Source organism: Bufo gargarizans, chromosome 8 (assembly GCF_014858855.1).
Source record: "Bufo gargarizans isolate SCDJY-AF-19 chromosome 8, ASM1485885v1, whole genome shotgun sequence".
In the NCBI taxonomy this organism is placed as follows: Eukaryota; Metazoa; Chordata; class Amphibia; order Anura; family Bufonidae; genus Bufo; species Bufo gargarizans.
Window position 1 is genome coordinate 155,148,311 of NC_058087.1, and position 22,018 is coordinate 155,170,328.

A 22,018-nucleotide genomic window follows, 5' to 3' on the forward strand; every position below is an offset into this window, starting at 1 on the left:
CAAAAACAAAACAAAACATTGATTAGAGAGTTATGCTATGTAAAGCAAAATGTTCCCTTTAAGACTTTCATCACAGAAATATTATTGTGATTATTGTGATGGGTATAATTGTCATATTTTTCCAATGTTTCTATACTTTCTACTTTTTAGTGTTTTCATTTAGGTTTTTCTACTTCCCACATAGTGGCATACTAAGTTGACTTGTGCTATGTCATGGTCACTAGGGATGAGTGAAGCAAGCTTCAGATTCTAGATCTGAAGTCGCTTTACTCAAAACTTCAGAATAATGCTGTATGGAGACGTACAGCTTATAAAACTTATGTCCTTCGGAGAGGCAGAGTCGGCTATTCCCGAAGTCTCGCGAGACTTTGGTGAATAACTTCGGTATTTGATTTTTAAACTGGAAAACCATTTTAAAACTTGGATCCAAACTGAGATTCGGTTCTGAGGTACCAGTGAGAACAAAAGCTGAGTCCGGATTCAAGTTTGTAACTGACTTTGCCTCATTGGCGGCCGTCCATTCTAATGCTATACAGAGACGGATCTCCGTACAGCATTGTTTTGAAGTTTTGAGCAAATCGACTTTGGATCTTGGATCCGAAGCTCACTTGGCTCATCAATAATTGTCACCATAAACAATGAAAAATAAACATAAGCATGCAGTATTTTTAGTCTGGCCGCCTCTCGGAGTGCGCTGCCATGCTGCCGACGGAACTTTTCTTATAGTCAATGGGGATGGAGCGGTATGTGTCTGGGGACACATGTGAACTAGCGGCAGAACGGATCCGACAGGCTGTTCACCCGCTGGAACAGCCTGCCGGAGTCCCTTGCCTCTAGTGTGAAACTAGCCTAAGAAATGTCTTTGTATCAGAAAACAGGGTGTAAAAAGTCTTATTAACTGAGCATTACTAAGAAGAGCCTGTCTTTAGATATCAGCGTTCTACTGAGCACTGAAGACTCCTGTATGTAACAAGTCAGATTGGCAGTGATAAGGCATATGTGCATAGTCAGGGACTGGGGTAGTGATAAGAGGCGGACTGGAAGCTTGTGTATGCTGCACACAGGCATCTTCAGTGCTCAACACGTTTCACCATTGGCGCCCTCAGGGGGCAGTTTGTATTCATTTTTATGTTCCATATGTGATATATTGTTGTGGCTTTTGTGGCATGATGTTGTTACTTTGTACTTACTTTTATTATTATTTCTTACTACATGCCTATATACTATTGACCGTATGTGGTTTTTATTCCCTTATGATTTGCCATATGACTTGCACTTATATGGTATACATTGATATGAATTATTCCTTGCTGTTTTTGTGGATATTGATTCCCAATATTTTTAAAATATTTTCAATAGCATTTTAAGTTTTTCAGTATTTTAATTATATTTAGGCGGTGCATTACTTTTATGTGCTTTTTGGCATTATTGTTGCGGTCTTGGGTCAGAAAAATGTCCATACAAAATTAAGAATGCTACAAAAAATGCTTGTAAAATACCACATAAAACACTTGAAATATATGACCTTGCTTTAACCAACATATCAAAATGTAAAAACTAAATGTGTGTCAAGCAGACCTCAACTAAGGAGAGATCTTCACTAGTGTTGAGCTCAAATATTTAAAGGGACACTGACAGGCCCAATAAGCATATTTAGCTGTATATATGACTGCACAGGTCTTCTAATGTGTATTAAAAACATATAAGTATACCCCCTGTCCACCTTATAAATACAGTAAACTCATGTTTTATAACCTGATAGAATCGTCTTCTTTCTGCCCATGGGGTGGTGTTTCAGCTTCACTTGCGCCCAGCCAGCCTCGCCCCAACCGCCGTTCTAAAGCACCGCCCAGCTCATCAATATTCACTTCGCTGGGCTGCTTCTGCTGTCCCTGACGTTCCGAGATCCCATACTGGGCATGCGCGGGATCTCGGAAGGTCGGGGACAGCAGAAGCCGCCCAGCGAAGTGAATATTGATGAGCTGGGCGGCGCTTCAAAACGGCGGTTGGGGCGAGGCTGGCTTGGCGCAGTGAAGCTGAAACGCTGCCCCTTGGGCAGAAAGAAGACGATTCTATTAGGTTATAAAACATCAGTTTACTGTATTTATAAGGTGAACAGGGGTTAGACTTATATGTTTTTATTACACATTAGAAGACCTGTGCAGTCATATATATAGCTAAATATGCTTATTGGGCCTGTCAGTGTCCCTTTAAATAGCAAATATTCCTCGCAAATATCGCAACTTCGGTAATATGCGAAAATTTCTAATATAGTGCTATATATTCGCTATTTTGAATATTCAGCATTTTTTAACATCTGAAAACATGATTCCTTCCTGCTTCTTTCTTGTGGGTCAATGAGTCATAGGCCCACAAACAACTTAAGCAGGAAGGAATCATGTTTTCATATGGAAAAAATGAAGAATATTCTAAAAAAACGAATATATAGCAATATAGTGAATATATTCGTTATATAGAATATTCTCATTATTTTTTCCTATCTGAACAGTTGCTCGCTTACTCTTCCCCGACAAGCGTCCCCGTCACCATGGGAACGCCTGTGGGTTAGAAAATACCATTGGATCTGAGTTTTCCCTGAGATCGTGAAAACTCAGATCCGATAGTATATTCTAACCCACAGGCATTCCCATGGTGACGGGGACACTTGTCGGGGAGCAGTATGCCAAAGTGGAATAACAGTACACATTGAAAAAAAAAGACAAATATTCAAACTAACGAACATATTTGCTTTATTGCTATAACTTCATTTTTTTTTATATTCGTCATATTCATCATTTTCGTCATATTCTAAAAAGCAAAGTAATAGCAATATAGCGAATATTCGTAAAATACACATATAGACTGTAATTTAGCTAATATAGTGCTATAATCTTTTTTTATATTATTTTTTTTTGTCTCTTTTGAACTTCAGTTTTGGAAAAAATTTACACTATTAAAAAATATACTATAGAACTATATTAGCTGAATTGAAGTATATATATGTATTTTACGAATATTCGCTATATTGCTATAACTTAGTTTTTTAGAATATTCGTCATATTTGCCATATTCCAAAAAAAGAATATATAGCAATATAGCGCTTATTCGTAAAAATATACATATAGATTGCAATTTAGCTAATATAGTGGTATAGTATATTTTTTTAATTAGTTAAAATTTTGTCCAAAACAGAAGTTCAGAAGAGTAAAAAAAAAAATTGAGACTATAAAAAAGGTTATAGCACCATATTAGCTAAATTACAGTCTATATGTGTATTTTACGAATATTCACTATATTGCTATAACTTTCGTAATATTCTAAAAAACTAAGTTCTAGCAATATAGCGAATATTTGTAAAATACACATATTAGCCTTAGCCACAGCCGACCAATAGGATAGTTGCCTTATACATATAAAGTACGCAATACGCAAATAATTAAATCGCATATGGCACCTCCCGCTTGTCACTAATCTTCACTGTCATATAACTTCACATATCTAGTCTTTAAAACAGGGCCAACAGATGAAATGTGTTATAAATGCAATTTCACCCTTAAAGGGGTTGTGTCACTTCAGCAAGTGGGATTTATCATGACTAATGTATTGTGATTGTCCATTTTTCCATTACATTATACAAAGCTCATTTCCATGGTTACGACCACCCTGCAATCCATCAGCAGTGGTCATGCTTACACATTTATGGGAAAAAGTGCCAGCCTCTCTGGTGGCAACTGCCAACACTGTGGGAGTGTACATAAGATAGTGCTTTTTCCTATAGTGTGCAAGCATGGCAATTGTTGCTGGACTGCAGGGTGGTCATAACCAGGGAAACGAGCAGTGCATAATGTGATGGAAAAATGAATCTAGCCAGCAAAGGAAGCAATATGGATAATCACAATAATTTAGAAAGTGGCTTGTATTAATTTCCTCTATATAATAAACAATATTTGCTGAAGTGAGACAACCCCTTTAACTCTTAGGCTGGGTTCACACGGGCATTGAGGGTGCGTTGCAGAAAAATGCCCGATTTTTCTGCGTGAGTGCAAAGCGTTTTAATGTGTTTTGCACGAGCGTGAGAAAAATCGGCATGTTTGGTACCCAGACCCGAACCCGGACTTCTTCACAGAAGTTCGGGTTTGGGATCGGTGTTGTGTAGATTAAATTTTTTTCCCTTATAACATGGTTATAAAGGAAATTAATAGCATTCTTAATACAGAATGCTAAGTAAATTAGGGATGGAGGGGTTAAAAAATATATATAATTATGAAACTCACCTCATCCACTTGTTCGGCTCGTCTTCTTTCTTCTTCTTTGAGGACCTGGGAGTAAAAGGACCTTTGGTGACGTCACTGCGCTCATCACATGGTCATTATTTTTATTTTATTTTTTTAACCCCTCCATCCCTAATTTACTTACTAACTTACTCTGTATTAAGAATGCTATTATTTTCCCTTATAACCATGTTATAAGGGAAAAAAATATAGATCGGATCCCCATCCTGATCATCACCTAGCAACCTTGCGTGAAAATCGCACCGCATCCGCACTTGCTTGTGGATGCTTGCGATTTTCACGCAGCCCCATTCACTTCTATGGGGCCTGCGTAGCGTGAAAAACGCACAATACAGAGCATGCTGCAATTTTCACACAACGCACACGTGATGCGTGAAAATCACCACTCATGTGCACAGCCCCATTGGAGTGAATGGGTCCGGATTCAGTGTAGGTGCAATGCGTTCACCTCACGCATTGCACCCGCACTGAATTCTCGCCCATGTGAGAGGGGCCTTAGGATTACATGATGTGACCCTTTAAGCCATTTTCTTAAGCCTCACTCCTCCTATCCCTTAGCATTCCAGTCAAGGTCTGAGAAAGCTGCTTCAAGCTTGGTTGGAGAACCTACCAAATCTATGTTCTTGATCTACTATGTTAGATGTTTAATACCTGCAGACTACATGGAAAACTCTTCACTTAGCAATTGCATATCTGTATATTCTACACCATACAGACACACATACTTACTGTATATTTAGTATATGTTACAAAAAGTACAGTATTTTGTTCCTGTCATTCATATCTTATACTATTCTTTTACAGGATGCAATGTCAACCTTCTATCAGTTTGGAGCTTCCATCACTCAACAAGCTATTGTCATGCTTAGTATTATGGAGGAATATGACTGGCATGTATTCTCTGTGATAACAAGCACCTTCCCGGGTTATCGAGACTTTATAAGTTTCCTAAAAAACACTGTGGAGAATAGTTTTGTGGATTGGGACATGCAGAATGTAATTACTCTGGACACATCATATACTGATGCACAAACCCTTACTCAGCTGAAGAAGATCCATTCTTCTGTTATACTCCTTTATTGTTCAAAGGATGAATCCATTAAAATTTTTGAAGAAGCACGCTCTATAGGCCTTATGGGATACGGTTATATTTGGATTGTTCCCAATCAGGTGACAGGTAACACAGAAGTAATACCATTTGAATTTCCATCTGGATTGGTTTCTGTATCGTATGATGACTGGGACTACAGCTTGGAGGCCAGAGTGAGAGATGGCCTTGGAATTATCACCACAGCTGCATCAGCCATGTTGGACACATATTCAGTAATTCCAGAAACCAGATCAAGCTGTTATGGTCAAAATGAACGGATTGAGATACCAGCTCACATGCTAAACGAGTAAGACTTTACATTCCTTACTATTTCTCTTGATTACCTGTAAGGTCAATATGTGTCAGCATGTGATATCCTAGATTCCAAAACTACATGGCATAGAGAAAAATTACAACTACCTCATGCAGTGTATTAAAGGGATTCTGTCACCAGGTTTGGGGCTATAGAGATACGGACATGCACGGCTAGATCGACACTAGCATGTCCACAATATATGTGTCCTATAGGGCTGTGTGGTTTTAATTTCTTTAAAATAGGATTTTATAGATATGTAAATGAGTGTTAAATGTGTCCAAGGGGCTGTACTAACCTTACTTGTGCCCAGCCACAGCCACCTGTGAAGGAGCCCAGCACCGCCTATGTCTCCTCCTTTCATCAACTATAGATAGCCGTCATCTCGTGATGCGCGAGCTCGCGCATGCGCAGTGCCGGTATAGTGTTCCATCCCTGTGCTGGCATCAGCCTCAGGGAAAGAACTGTGCATGCGCGAGCTCGCGCATCGCGAGATTACGGCTATCTATCGTTGATGAAAGGAGGAGACATAGGCGGTGCTGGGCTTCAGGAAGGTTAGTACAGCCCCTTGGACACATTTAAGACTCATTTACATAACTATAAAATCCTTTTTTAAAGAAATTAAAACCACACAGCCCTAGCGGCGATGTCCACAGCTCTATAGCCCCAAAGCTGGTGACAGATGCTAGTTTGAAAACTGCTGAATATTTTTTGTGGGGGCAGCCCTTTTAAGGTGCACTAAAAATGCTAAATGTATTCCATGTAAATATTACCTTAAGTGTGATCATGATCTTAAAGATTAGCACCTATACACTATAAAAGTTTATTTTAGAACTGTTTATGCTAACGTTCATGCAGTTTGTTTACACACAAACATGACCACCTATCCTAAATGTTGATCATGTGCTTATTAACCCCTTCCAAACGGTCAATTTTCACCTTCCTGACACAGCCTATTTTTTGGTCAGACATGTCACTTTATTGTAATAACTATGGAATGCTTATATTTATCCAAGCATTTCAGAGATTTTTCTTTTCCATGACACATCATACTTCATGTTAATGGCAAATATGAAATTATATATAAATTAGCAAATTTTCTAAATTTCAATTTCTCTGCTTTTAAGACAGTAAGACCACATATAAGTTATTCACTTTCCCCATATGTATATTTTATGTTGGTATAATTTTGTAAATGTCATTTTAGTTTTTTTACAAAATTAGAAGGCTTAGAATTTTAGAAGCAATTTTTCAAATTTTCAAGAAAATTCGGAAAACCAACTTTATTTCAGGACCATTTCAGATGTGAAGTGACTTTGAGGGGCTTAAATGATAGAAACCACCCATAAATGATCTTATTTAAAAAAAAAACACACCCCTCAATTTATTAAAAACTGATTTTAGGAACTTTGTTAATCCTTTAGGTGTTCCACAAAAATTAAAGCAAATTGTAAGTGAAATTTAAAAACTTCTGGGGTCATTTATCAAACTGGTGTAAAGCAGAACTGGATTAGTTGGCCATAGCAACTAATAAGATTCCACCTTTCAATTTAACAGCTTCTTTGGAAAATTAAAGGTGAAATCTGATTGGTTGCGATGGGAAACTAAGCCAGTTCTACTTTACACCAGTTTGATAAATTATCCAATTCATTCTTTGTGAAGATTTTCAATTTTTATCCATTTTAACTGTAGCACAGCAAGGGGTAACACCAAAACAATCATCAATATTTATTGCTCTGATACAATAGTTTATAGAAACACCGCATATGTGGGCATAAACTGCTGTTTGGTTTTGAGGGCAGATTTTGCTGGAGTGGTTTTTGGCACCATGTCACATTTGACAAGAGCCTGAGGTACCCCTGCAGTAGAAGCACCCCATGCTCATTTTGGAAACTACACCCCTCAAGAAAGTTATCAATGGGTGTAGTGAGTGCTTTGATCCCACTGGGGTTTTATAGAATTTGGAGACACTTGGCTATAAAAACTATGAAAAATGTTTTCCAATAAAGTGTTGCATGAGGCCCACATTTTACAAGAGGTATCAATAGAAATTTCACCTCACAATTAGTTATTCACTTTCTTGCGAATACGGCAACACCCCATATATGGTCATAAATTCCTGTATGGGCATACCACAGGTTTCAGAAGGGAAGGAATGCCATTTGGCTTTTGGAGGACAGTTTTCACTGGAAAGATTTTCGGGTATCATGTCACATTTGCAGAATCTGTGAGGTAACCTAAAAAGTGACCCTATTTTGAAAACTAAACCCTAAAGTTTTTTCAGATTAGGGCATGAAATAAAATATTATGTTTTTTTTTCCATTACAGTGCTTTGAAAAAGTATTTATTCCCCATGAAATTTTCTTCATTTTTTCATGTTTCATCCACAAACTTAAAGGAGGTTTTCTGAGACTTTATAACTGACCTTAAGGTCAAAAATAAAGTTGTGGAGAAGTTTAACATAGGGGTAGGTTATTTAGGATTTAAACTGTTGTTTGGGTATACTGCAGGGTTCAGAAGAAAAACACCACCAGTTGTCTTTGCAGCGCAGATTTTAATGGATTCATTTATGGGCACCATGTTGCTTTCAAAGCCACTGGGATACCAGTACAGTCATTTTCTGACAACTATATATTTTTTCTCTCAACTAAGCTGTGGGAGGTCTTATTTTGTGACATAAGTTGCTATTATCAATGGTACTATTTTAGGTCCATACAATGTTTTGATCACTTTTATTTCCCTTTTTGGAAAACAGAATAAAAAAAAGGCAGCACATCTGCCATTGCTTTTGGGGTTTTGTTATTGCAGCGTACACCATGCAAAACAGTTGAAATATTAACCTTATTCTGCTAGTCCTTACAAATACAGATATGCCAATTTTATATAGTTTTACTACTTTTACCCAAAGCATTTTTTAATAAAATATTTTTTTTTTGTCGCCATTTTTATGGCAATTATTATGCTTATTATTATGTTTTATGCAAGGCGAGGTGACCAGAAATGCTTGTTCTGGTACAGTTTTAATGATTTTTTTACAGCATTCACTTGATGTGATAGATCATGTGACATTTTAATAAATAAGGTTGTTATGGATGTGGTGATAACAAATATGTGTATTTGTATTATGTATGCATATTTTTATTTTTCTGTTGTCTTGTTTGAGGGCTAGTTTTCACAGGATGAGATGATGTCTCATTACTTTTTTTGGTCGCTTCATATTATAATTTTTGGGGAGTGAGGAGACAAAAAAATGGCTGTTCTGGTGCAGTTTTTGTTTATTTTTTTTTACAACATTCATTTGATCATGTGATATTTTTATTGAGTTTTATAGAGTTAATTGTTAAGAATGCAACAATTCCTACTATGTCTATTTTTATTTGTTTTACAACAGTTGTTGGATTTATGAGAAAAAGGAGATTTTTTTTACACATGAAAAAAAAATTTTATATTTTATTTTAACTCCAACATACTGTATTTATACTGCATTGAAACTGTCAGTTTGAAACTGTCAGTTTTAAGGCCTCAAATGCTTCTGTACTTGACAGGTCCCCAGGCCTCTGAAAGGCTTCTGGGTGCCATGGCAACCATCGGCACTCCATAATCACATCAACAAAAGAAGCTCCTTCCCTCTGTAAGCCCCATTGATGTGGCGGCCAGCATTGACCACATTATCTTAGAGGTTGATCCATCAACGATCAACATCAGAGCTTTTTTAGCAATGCATGTGGATACAACAGGGGCCTGGCTGTCAGTAACAGCACAGCGGGCACAATTAGGGGCAGGGCAACGGGCACAGGAAGAGTTAGCGATGTGTGCTCCTGCCAGTATGGCGCTCAATGCAATGCATGTTGTAGAACTCAGAATCCATACACAGCATACATGCAGTGAAAAGTGCTACTGAAAGCCCCAAACTTTAGGGGCTTTTTTTTTAGAAAAACAATAAAATCATTTACTAAAATATATCACATAAAATATGGCATTTGTAACAGTTTTCAACAAATTGAAGGTTTGTTATACTTTAGGATCATAGATCTACAATACAGCTGGTTTAAGATTCCTTATACTAGGTTCACAAATATTTTCTCAGTTTTATTTTTGTTTTGCCACAAATAGAAGCCTAGAGACAAAGGATAATGCGTGAAATCAAAATGAGACATATTTTTCATTCTTCCTCCTTTGGGATCCATTTCTGCTTTCAAAAATTCCTCCGTTAAATTGATACTTCGTATAACCACTAAACGCTCTGTATGCCATGCCCTCCAATGAAACCTCACTGCAGCCAAAACCTTCCTTGATATACCTCTGTTCAACCTTAGGCAGAGTTTTTATTAATAAAAAGGTAATTACTATTTGTTGTTAACGTGCCTTTGTATGTTATTTCTATGTGTTTTCTTTGATTATGTGATCTACTTTTCAGTCTAGTAATGATGATACAAGGGTGCATGGTGTAAAATGTCTAGTTATGTAAATCTAATATCTGGGTTTTCTACCCTTTAAAGGCTATGTACATCATATATTTTACACACTATGGGCTAAAAATGTAAGACTGATTTTTTTCACTCTTGTATCTTAGAAATTACTTCACATTTTTATTAAAGACCAAATGAAGAAAATAATTTAGCCCAAAATGAGTAAAATGCAATCATTAAAAAAAAATGTCCCCGAAGGAGTACATATAGCCTTTAAGAGCTCATGTGACTCTAGTTTATGGGTGAGCTCCAGCATCTATAGATAAATGGATGGTAGTCGGTGGTAACATACCGTCTGTTTAAAATCACACTGTACTATCAGATTTTTTTTTTTTAAGACAATCTAAAAATGTTCCCTTTTTGGTGGCAGATGCCTTCTTATATGTCTGTAAAATGATGGCCACCATTTTGAGCAATTTTTGCAGGATGAATCACAAAAAGTTTGATTAGTGTAGAATCAATTTGGTCATCTCTTTTCACAGCAATAGTTTCAACACGAAGTCTCACTTGAATATGTTGTACATATATAATACTACATTTTGCATTCAGGGGCTGCTGTAGGGGAATTGTATGGTTGAACCAATATTTTCCAGGAGATTCTAGACACCAGAACAGCAACAACCAGGCACCTGATCGCCAAGGTGGCTAACCTCGGAAAAGTTATCTTCATTAGGAGAAATAAAACGAATACACACAGCCTCTTATTTCCACTGCATGCACCTTTTTCAGGGTTCGATGCTTTGAAAAGAGTTCACGTGTTCCAAAGAACATCTGTGAACATGATCAACCCTATTAACCACTTTAACCCCGCTAGCTGAAACCCCCTTCATGACCAGGCCACTTTTTACACTTCGGCACTACACTACTTTCACTGTTTATCGCTCGGTCATGCAACTTACCACCCAAATGAATTTTACCTCCTTTTCTTCTCACTAATAGAGCTTTCATTTGGTGGTATTTTATTGCTGCTGACATTTTTACTTTTTTTGTTATTAATCAAAATGTAACGATTTTTTTGAAAAAAAATGAAATTTTTCACTTTCAGCTGTAACATTTTGCAAAAAAACGACATCCATATATAAATTTTTCGCCAAATTTATTGTTCTACATGTCTTTGATAAAAAAAAATGTTTGGGCAAAAAAAAAAATGGTTTGGGTAAAAGTTATAGCGTTTACACACTATGGTACAAAAATGTGAATTTCCGCTTTTTGAAACAGCTCTGACTTTCTAAGCACTTGTCATGATTCCTGAGGTTCTACAATGCCCAAACAGTAGAAAAACCCCACAAATGACCCCATTTCGGAAAGTAGACACCCGAAGGTATTCGCTGATGGGCACAGTGAGTTCATAGAACTTTTTATTTTTTGTCACAAGTTAGCGGAAAATGATGATTTTTTATTTATTTATTTTTTTCCTTACAAAGTCTCATATTCCACTAACTTGCGACAAAAAATAAAAAATTCTAGGAACTCGCCATGCCCCTCACGGAATACCTTGGGGTGTCTTCTTTCCAAAATGGGGTCACTTGTGGCGTAGTTATAGTGCCCTGGCAATTTAGGGGCCCAAATGTGTGAGAAATACTTTGCAATCAAAATGTGTAAAAAATGGCCTGCAAAATCCGAAAGGTGCTCTTTGGAATATGTGCCCCTTTGCCCACCTTGGCTGCAAAAAAATGTCACACATCTGGTATCGCCGTACTCAGGAGAAGTTGGGGAATGTGTTTTGGGGTGTCATTTTACATATACCCATGCTGGGTGAGAGAAATATCTTGGCAAAAGACAACTTTTCCAATTTATTTATACAAAGTTGGCATTTGACCAAGATATTTATCTCACCCAGCATGGGTATATGTAAAATGACACCCCAAAACACATTCCCCAACTTCTCCTGAGTACGGCGATACCAGATGTGTGACACTTTTTTGCAGCCTAGATGCGCAAAGGTGCCCAAATTCCTTTTAGGAGGGCATTTTTAGACATTTGGATCCCAGACTTCTTCTCACGCTTTAGGGCCCCTAAAAAGCCAGGGCAGTATAAATACCCCACATGTGACGCCACTTTGGAAAGAAGACACCCCAAGGTATTCAATGAGGGGCCTGGCAAGTTCATAGAATTTTTTTTTTTTTTGCATAAGTTAGCGGAAATTGATTTTTTTTTAGTTTTTTCTCACAAAGTCTCACTTTCTGCTAACTTAGGTCAAAAATGTAAATCTTTCATGGACTCAATATGCTCCTCAGTGAATAGCTTGGGGTGTCTTCTTTCCAAAATGGGGTCAGTTGTGGGGTGTTTGTACTGCCCTGGCATATGAGGGTCTCTGCAATCATTACATGTATGGCCAGCATTAGGAGTTTCTGCTATTCTCCTTATATTGAGCATACAGGTAATGCGATTTTTTTTTCCATTCAGCCTCTGGGCTGAAAGAAAAAAAATGAACGGCACAGATTTCTTCATTCACATCGATCAATGTGGATTAAAAAATCTCTGCCCAAAAAAAAAAAAGGAGGGGAAAGGCGTCTGCCAGGACATAGGAGCTCCGCCCAACATCCATACCCACTTAGCTCGTATGCCCTGGCAAACCAGATTTCTCCATTCACATCAATCGATGTGGATGAATAAATCATTGCTGGGATTTATTTTTATTTTTTTATATACAAAGTGTTTGCCAAAGCATAGGAACGCCGCCTCCTCCTCAGCTTGTATGCCTCGGCAAGCGTATCTGTTACTGCAGAGGAGAAATCTCGTCTTGCAGCGCCGCATACACCGACTTGCGTGTAATCTGACAGCAGCGCAATGCTTCTGTCAGAATGCACATCAGTGCTGCAGCTGGTCGATCGGTTGGTCCACCTGGAAGGTAAAAAAAAAAAAAAAAAACAGGCCGCAACACAATAAATTTATTAACTTTGGAACAGAATATATAAACTTTAACTTTTTGAACTAAACATTAACCTTTTTGCTCACTGGTGTTTTTTTTTTTTTTTTACCTTTATAGAACAAACCTCTCCTTCCCCATGGATCAATGTGCAAAGCGCAAATCGCCCAAAGATGTGGCGAAGTGCGTTATGCACTTTGTCCCAGGTGAAAGGAGAGGTTTGCAGCAGCTGTGTGAGTGAATGGGCCCTAATGGCCTTGTGTGCCTGTCCTGGTGAGATGATCCCTATGCTAATAGTGTACCTGTGAGTGGTACTTCCGGAAACACTCTCCAAAGCATAGGGCAGGGTGGTCAGGACAGTCAGGACAGAAATAGCGGGTGTCACGCCTTATTCCACTCCTGCTACAGACACAACATCTTTTTCGGGGTTACTGTTGGGTTGAGGTACCAGGAACGACATTGGGGAAATGTCGCTCGTGTAGACGGCTAACTACATTGGTGGATGGGGCCACGGAACCTCCTGGGTACAGGAGGTTCTCGATGATCTCTTCCTGAAATTTGAGGAAGGATCCAGTTCTCCCAGCCTTACTGTAGAGAACAAAACTATTATATGCAGCCAATTGAATCAAATATACAGACACCTTCTTATACCAGCGTCTGGTTCTGCGGGAACCTAATACGGAGACAACATCTGGTCATTGAGGTCCACCCCTCCCATGAGCAAATTATAGTCGTGGACTGAGAGGGGCTTTTCAATGACACGGGTTGCTCGCTCAATTTGTATTGTCGTGTCTGCGTGAATGGAGGAGAGCATGTAAACGTCACGCTTGTCTCTCCATTTCACCGCGAGCAGTTCTTCATACACAGTGCGGCCCTCTGCCCCCTTGCAAGATGGGTGGTAACGAGCCGTTGGGGGAAGCCCGCGCGACTAGTTCACGCGGTGCCACAGACGCCAATCCGTTCTAGAAACAAATGCCTAAAGAGGGCCACACTTGTGTAAAAATTGTCCACATAAAGATGGTACCCCTTGCCGAATAAGGGTGACACCAAGTCCCAAACTGTCTTCCCACTGCTCCCCAGGTAGTCAGGGCAACCGACCGGCTCCAGGGTCTGATCTTTTCCCTCACAGATCCGAAATTTGTGGGTATAGCCTGTGGCCCTTTCACAGAGCTTATACAATTTGACCCCATACCGGGCGCGCTTGCTTGGGATGTATTGTTTGAAGCCAAGGTGCCCGGTAAAATGTATCAGGGACTCGTCTATGCAGATGTTTTGCTCTGGGGTATACAAATCTGTAAATTTCAGGTTGAAATGGTCTATGAGGGGCCGAATTTTGTGGAGCCGGTCAAAAGCAGGGTGGCCTCTGGGACGGGAGGCGGTGTTGTCGCTAAAGTGCAGGAAACGCATGATGGCCTCAAAACGTGCCCTGGACATAGCAGCAGAGAACATGGGCATGTGATGAATTGGGTTCGTGGACCAATATGACCGCAATTCATGCTTTTTAGTTAGACCCATGTTGAGGAGAAGGCCCAGAAAAGTTTTAATTTCGGAAACTTGGACTGGTTTCCACCGGAAAGGCTGGGCATAAAAGCTTCCCGGGTTAGCGGTTATAAATTGTGTGGCATACCTGTTTGTTTCGGCCACAACTAAGTCTAAGAGCTCCGCAGTCAAGAACAGCTCAAAAAATCCCAGGGCCGAACCGATCTGAGCTGTCTCAACTCGAACTCCAGACTGGGCAGTGAAAGGGAAAACTACAGGTGCGGCTGAAGTTGGGGACTGCCAATCAGGGTTTGCCAGCACCTCAGGGATTCTAGGGGCTTTACGGGCACGTCTTTGCAGTGGCTGCGACGGGGTCACTACTGCACGTGCCACCGTACCAGCTTCAACTGCCCTTCTGGTGCTCGCTACTTCACCATGTTCTACGGCAGTGCTGGTACTAGGTCCAGGGAGGGCTGCGCTGCTGGTGTATGCCTCACCACATAATCCGACAGCAGCAGCCCCACTCTGCTGCTCTTGAAGCGGATCCTGCGCAACCTGTGGTCTAGCGACACGGGGCTGGGTATGCCTGGTGCTATCAGGGACCTCAGCCTCCTCGTCCGAACTTTGGGTCAGAGAGCCACTGCTTTCTACAGGTTCGTATTCTGACCCGCTGGATTCATCAGATGAGGGTTCCCATTCCTCATCCGACTGGGTCAGAAGCCTGTAGGCCTCTTCAGAAGAACACCCCCTGTTTGACATTTGGGCAACTAAATTTAGGGGTATTCCCTGAGACTACCCAAGAAAAAAAAGCAAGCCTGTCTTACAAAGGGGAGGCTAGCGAAGTACCGGAGGCCGCTGCGGTTGATAAAAAATATCAAAACTGATTTTTTTATCGCCGCAGCGCGTGTAAAGTGAATGTGCAGTGATCAAAAAAATAATTTTTTTTGTCACTGCGGTGGGGCGGGCGTGGGTGAACGCACGTGTGGGCGACCGATCAGGCCTGAACGGGCAAACACTGCGTTTTGGGTGGAGGGAGAACTAAAGTGACACTAATACAATTATAGATCTGACCGTGATCAGTTTTGATCACTTCCAGATATTATAAAAGTACAAATGCTGATTAGCGATACGCTAATCAGCGAATAACGGACTGCGGTGCGGTGGGCTGGGCGCTAACCGATCCCTAAACTACCTAACCAAGGGACCTAAACTATACCTAAAACCTAACGGTCAATAACAGTGAAAAAAAAAGTGACAGTTTGCACTGATCACTTTTTTTCCTTTCACTAGTGATTGACAGGGGCGATCAAAGGGGCGATCAAAGGGTTAACTGGGGTTCAGGGGGGTGATCTGGGGCTAGTATGTAGTGTTGGTGTACTCACTGTGTAGCCTGCTCCTCTGCTGGATCCAACCGACGAAAAGAACCAGCAGAGGAGCAGGCCAGCCATATAACAGATCATATTTACTAATATGATCTGTTATCTGGCACTCTGATAGTTTTTTTTTTAAATCATCAGCTTGCCAGCCGCGGCTGGCAAGCTGATGACGCGACTCCCCTCGATGAAATGCCGGCCCGAACTGCGCATGCGCGGGCCGGCAAAGCGCGTCATCTCGCGTCTCGCGAGATGACGCGTATATGCGTGACTGTGCGCAGTGCTGCCGCCTCCGGACCGCACATCTGCGTTAGGTGGTCCGGAGGCGGTTAAACCAGACAGACATACTACTTGGAAGGTTTGATCATAGTGACTAAAATGAGTAGAGATGAGCGAATTATGAAAAAGTTTGATTAGGCTGATTTGACGAATTTTACAAAAACATTTGCTTTGTGACGAATTACTTCGTCACGAAGCACATATTTTTGTAAGTAGCAGATGCAATGACAGGGAGCAGCGATAACGCAGACCACTGTCATTATACCCCTCAGATGCATGCATTCATAGATGTAAAAACTGTGTAAAATGAACATAATTATATTTTTTTTTATCAAACATTAAATCAAACTTACCGCCTCCATTTGCTCACGACGGGCTGGCCACAGCCATCTTGCTTGAAAATCTGGTATGAAAGCTAACACGACGCGAGGTCAGGATTTCGTCCGAGACCTTCAGCGAATCAAAGTTATCCTGAAATTCGTGGGAGTCGATTCTCTCATCTCTAAAAATGATCCCTTTCTCTCTGCAGTGAAATACTTATCTTTAGTTATATTCAAATGAGGTGCTCGGAGCACCGAGGGGCTAGCCTACTCCCGCAGAGCACTGCTTTACCTCTACCTCTCACTGTTGCCACACCCAGATGCCTCACTCTAAAATCTCTTTCTTGCGCTGGTGCAGTGAAGATTCGAGAGCCGTCCGCACTGAGATATTCACTGCACATACACCAATGGTACTGAATGATACATATTTATGAGGTAGGCATCATAACAGGGAGAATGCCTGGTCCTGTCAATCTCAATTTGAGGGTGAGTGGCAATAAGGGAGGATGAGGTGAAGTGGTGCTGCAAGGGGCTAGCCCAGCCCCTTTGTGCTCCGAGAATCTCATTTACATATAACTAAAGATAAGAATTTGTCTGCATTGATAATACCAATTGCAGAGAGACAGGGCTCATTTTAGTCAACATGATGCCTGGTTTAATAGGGATGATTATAATGACAAATGATCTTTAAATATGCTAGAAGGTATCTGTGATGGGAGATTGTGATCTCAGTAATGTGCACATTTTTAAAAGGAAAAATTCAAACCTAACATCATTATTAGAGATTATTTACAAGTGCAGGGAAAGATTATTCAAGGTGTAGGGAAAGGATAGGGAAGAATCATTCTACAGCATTTATGTTGAACAGGGTTCAGTAGGGGAGGTTACAGCCTGGTTAATGGGAACAATCCTAATACACCCTGCTGCACTGACTGGGGATCCCAATTGCCATTATACAGCTCTGTAATTCCAGCCAACCGTTCTTGTTATTGGGGTGTTACAGCCATTAACAGGGTTTATTACAAGGAAATATTTATATGTCTTATTTGCCCTTGTGCTGTGCAGTAATATGTTCTAAAGCATTTTTTGTCTTGTATTAGTGAAAAAAAAGGGCTTATTAGTAGAGTTGAGCGAACACCTGGATGTTCGGGTTCGAGAAGTTCGGCCGAACATCCCGGAAATGTTCGGGTTCGGGATCCGAACCCGATCCGAACTTCGTCCCGAACCCGAACCCCATTGAAGTCAATGGGGACCCGAACTTTTCGGCACTAAAAAGGCTGTAAAACAGCCCAGGAAAGAGCTAGAGGGCTGCAAAAGGCAGCAACATGTAGGTAAATCCCCTGCAAACAAATGTGGATAGGGAAATGAATTAAAATAAAAATTAAATAAATAAAAATTAACCAAAATCAATTGGAGAGAGGTTCCATAGCAGAGAATCTGGCTTCCCGTCACCCACCACTGGAACAGTCCATTCTCAGATATTTAGGCCCCGGCACCCAGGCAGAGGAGAGAGGTCCCGTAACAGAGAATCTGTCTTCATGTCAGCAGAGAATTAGTCTGCATGTCATAGCAGAGAATGAGGCTTCACGTCAGCCACCACTGCAACAGTCCATTGGCATATATTTAGGCCCAGCACCCAGGCAGAGGAGGGAGGTCCCGTAACAGAGAATCTGTCTTCATGTCAGCAGAGAATTAGTCTGCATGTCATAGCAGAGAATGAGGCTTCACGTCAGCCACCACTGCAACAGTCCATTGGCATATATTTAGGCCCAGCACACACACAGGCAGAGGAGAGAGGTCCCGTAACAGAGAATCTGGCTTCATGTCAGCAGAGAATCAGTCTGCATGTCATAGCAGAGAATGAGGCTTCACGTCAGCCACCACTGCAACAGTCCATTGGCATATATTTAGGCCCAGCACACACACAGGCAGAGGAGAGAGGTCCCGTAACAGAGAATCTGGCTTCATGTCAGCAGAGAATCAGTCTGCATGTCATAGCAGAGAATGAGGCTTCACGTCAGCCACCACTGCAACAGTCCATTGGCATATATTTAGGCCCAGCACCCAGGCAGAGGAGGGAGGTCCCGTAACAGAGAATCTGTCTTCATGTCAGCAGAGAATTAGTCTGCATGTCATAGCAGAGAATGAGGCTTCACGTCAGCCACCACTGCAACAGTCCATTGGCATATATTTAGGCCCAGCACCCAGGCAGAGGAGGGAGGTCCCGTAACAGAGAATCTGTCTTCATGTCAGCAGAGAATTAGTCTGCATGTCATAGCAGAGAATGAGGCTTCACGTCAGCCACCACTGGAACAGTCCATTCTCAGATATTTAGGCCCCGGCACCCAGGCAGAGGAGAGAGGTCCCGTAACAGAGAATCTGTCTTCATGTCAGCAGAGAATTAGTCTGCATGTCATAGCAGAGAATGAGGCTTCACGTCAGCCACCACTGCAACAGTCCATTGGCATATATTTAGGCCCAGCACCCAGGCAGAGGAGAGAGGTCCCGTAACAGACAATCTGGCTTCATGTCAGCAGAGAATCAGTCTTCATATCATAGCAGAGAATCAGGCTTCACGTCACCCACCACTGTAAGAGTCAATTTTCATAAATTTAGGCCCAGAACCCAGGCAGAGGAGAAAGGTCCCGTAACAGACAATCTGGCTTCATGTCAGCAGAGAATCAGTCTTCATATCATAGCAGAGAATCAGGCTTCACGTCACCCACCACTGTAAGAGTCAATTTTCATAAATTTAGGCCCAGAACCCAGGCAGAGGAGAAAGGTCCCGTAACAGACAATCTGGCTTCATGTCAGCAGAGAATCAGTCTTCATATCATAGCAGAGAATCAGGCTTCACGTCACCCACCACTGTAAGAGTCAATTTTCATAAATTTAGGCCCAGAACCCAGGCAGAGGAGAAAGGTCCCGTAACAGACAATCTGGCTTCATGTCAGCAGAGAATCAGTCTTCATATCATAGCAGAGAATCAGGCTTCACGTCACCCACCACTGTAAGAGTCAATTTTCATAAATTTAGGCCCAGAACCCAGGCAGAGGAGAAAGGTCCCGTAACAGACAATCTGGCTTCATGTCAGCAGAGAATCAGTCTTCATATCATAGCAGAGAATCAGGCTTCACGTCACCCACCACTGTAAGAGTCAATTTTCATAAATTTAGGCCCAGAACCCAGGCAGAGGAGAAAGGTCCCGTAACAGACAATCTGGCTTCATGTCAGCAGAGAATCAGTCTTCATATCATAGCAGAGAATCAGGCTTCACGTCACCCACCACTGTAAGAGTCAATTTTCATAAATTTAGGCCCAGAACCCAGCTAGAGGAGAAAGGTCCCGTAACAGACAATCTGGCTTCATGACAGCAGAGAATCAGTCTGCATGTCATAGCAGAGAATCAGGCTTCACGTCAGCCACCACTGCAACAGTCCATTGTCATAAATTTAGGCCCAGCACCCAGGCAGAGGAGAGAGGTCCCGTAACAGACAATCTGGCTTCATGTCAGCAGAGAATTAGTCTGCATGTCATAGCAGAGAATCAGGCTTCATGTCAGCCACCACTGCAACAGTCCATTGGCATATATTTAGGCCTAGCACACAGGCAGAGGAGAGGTTCATTCAACTTTGGGTAGCATCGCAATATAATGGTAAAATGAAAATAAAAATAGGATTGAATGAGGAAGTGCCCTGGAGTCCAATAATATATGGTTATGGGGAGGTAGTTAATGTCTAATCTGGACAAGGGACGGACAGGTCCTGTGGGATCCATGCCTGGTTCATTTTTATGAACGTCAGCTTGTCCACATTGGCTGTAGACAGGCGGCTGCGTTTGTCTGTAATGACGCCCCCTGCCGTGCTGAATACACGTTCAGACAAAACGCTGGCTGCCGGGCAGGCCAGCACCTCCAAGGCATAAAAGGCTAGCTCTGGCCACGTGGACAATTTAGAGACCCAGAAGTTGAATGGGGCCGAACCATCAGTCAGTACGTGGAGGGGTGTGCACACGTACTGTTCCACCATGTTAGTAAAATGTTGCCTCCTGCTAACACGTTGCGTATCAGGTGGTGGTGCAGTTAGCTGTGGCGTGTTGACAAAAGTTTTCCACATCTCTGCCATGCTAACCCTGCCCTCAGAGGAGCTGGCCGTGACACAGCTGCCTTGGCGACCTCTTGCTCCTCCTCTGCCTTGGCCTTGGGCTTCCACTTGTTCCCCTGTGACATTTGGGAATGCTCTCAGTAGCGCGTCTACCAACGTGCGCTTGTACTCGCGCATCTTCCTATCACGCTCCAGTGCAGGAAGTAAGGTGGGCACATTGTCTTTGTAGCGTGGATCCAGCAGGGTGGCAACCCAGTAGTCCGCACAGGTTAAAATGTGGGCAACTCTGCTGTCGTTGCGCAGGCACTGCAGCATGTAGTCGCTCATGTGTGCCAGGCTGCCCAGGGGTAAGGACAAGCTGTCCTCTGTGGGAGGCGTATCGTCATCGTCCTGCCTTTCCCCCCAGCCACGCACCAGTGATGGACCCGAGCTGCGTTGGGTGCCACCCCGCTGTGACCATGCTTCATCCTCATCCTCCTCCACCTCCTCCTCATCCTCGTCCTCCTCGTCCTCCAGTAGTGGGCCCTGGCTGGCCACATTTGTACCTGGCCTCTGCTGTTGCAAAAAACCTCCCTCTGAGTCACTTCGAAGAGACTGGCCTGAAAGTGCTAAAAATGACCCCTCTTCCTCATCCTCCTCCTCCTCCTCCTGGGCCACCTCCTGTTCCATCATCGCCCTAAGTGTTTTCTCAAGGAGACATAGAAGTGGTATTGTAACGCTGATAACGGTGTCATCGCCACTGGCCATGTTGGTGGAGTACTCGAAACAGCGCAACAGGGCACACAGGTCTCGCATGGAGGCCCAGTCATTGGTGGTGAAGTGGTGCTGTTCTGTAGTGCGACTGACCCGTGCGTGCTGCAGCTGAAACTCCACTATGGCCTGCTGCTGCTCGCACAGTCTGTCCAGCATGTGCAAGGTGGAGTTCCACCTGGTGGGCACGTCGCATATGAGGCGGTGAGCGGGAAGGCCGAAGTTACGCTGTAGCGCAGACAGGCGAGCAGCAGCAGGATGTGAACGCCGGAAGCGCGAACAGACGGCCCGCACTTTATGCAGCAGCTCTGACATGTCGGGGTAGTTGTGAATGAACTTCTGCACCACCAAATTCAGCACATGCGCCAAGCAAGGGATGTGCGTCAAATTGGCTAGTCCCAGAGCTGCAACGAGATTTCGCCCATTATCACACACCACCAGGCCGGGCTTGAGGCTCACCGGCAGCAACCACTCGTCGGTCTGTTGTTCTATACCCCGCCACAACTCCTGTGCGGTGTGGGGCCTGTCCCCCAAACATATGAGTTTCAGAATGGCCTGCTGACGTTTACCCCGGGCTGTGCTGAAGTTGGTGGTGAAGGTGTGTGGCTGACTGGATGAGCAGGTGGAAGAAGAGGAGGAGGAAGCCGAGAAGGAGGAGGTGGCAACAGGAGGCAAAGAATG

The 22,018-nt window shown here is 42.3% G+C and overlaps 1 protein-coding gene across 1 annotated transcript in view; it reads left to right on the forward strand.

Annotated features, from left to right (window-relative positions):
- Window positions 1–22,018, forward strand: part of GRIN2A (glutamate ionotropic receptor NMDA type subunit 2A) — an 810,811-nt gene that overhangs the window by 396,481 nt on the left and 392,312 nt on the right. Inside the window, exon 2 of the mRNA XM_044304525.1 lies at window positions 5,097–5,689. Coding sequence (XP_044160460.1) covers window positions 5,097–5,689 — 593 coding nt within the window. The remainder of the gene's footprint in view (window positions 1–5,096; window positions 5,690–22,018) is intronic.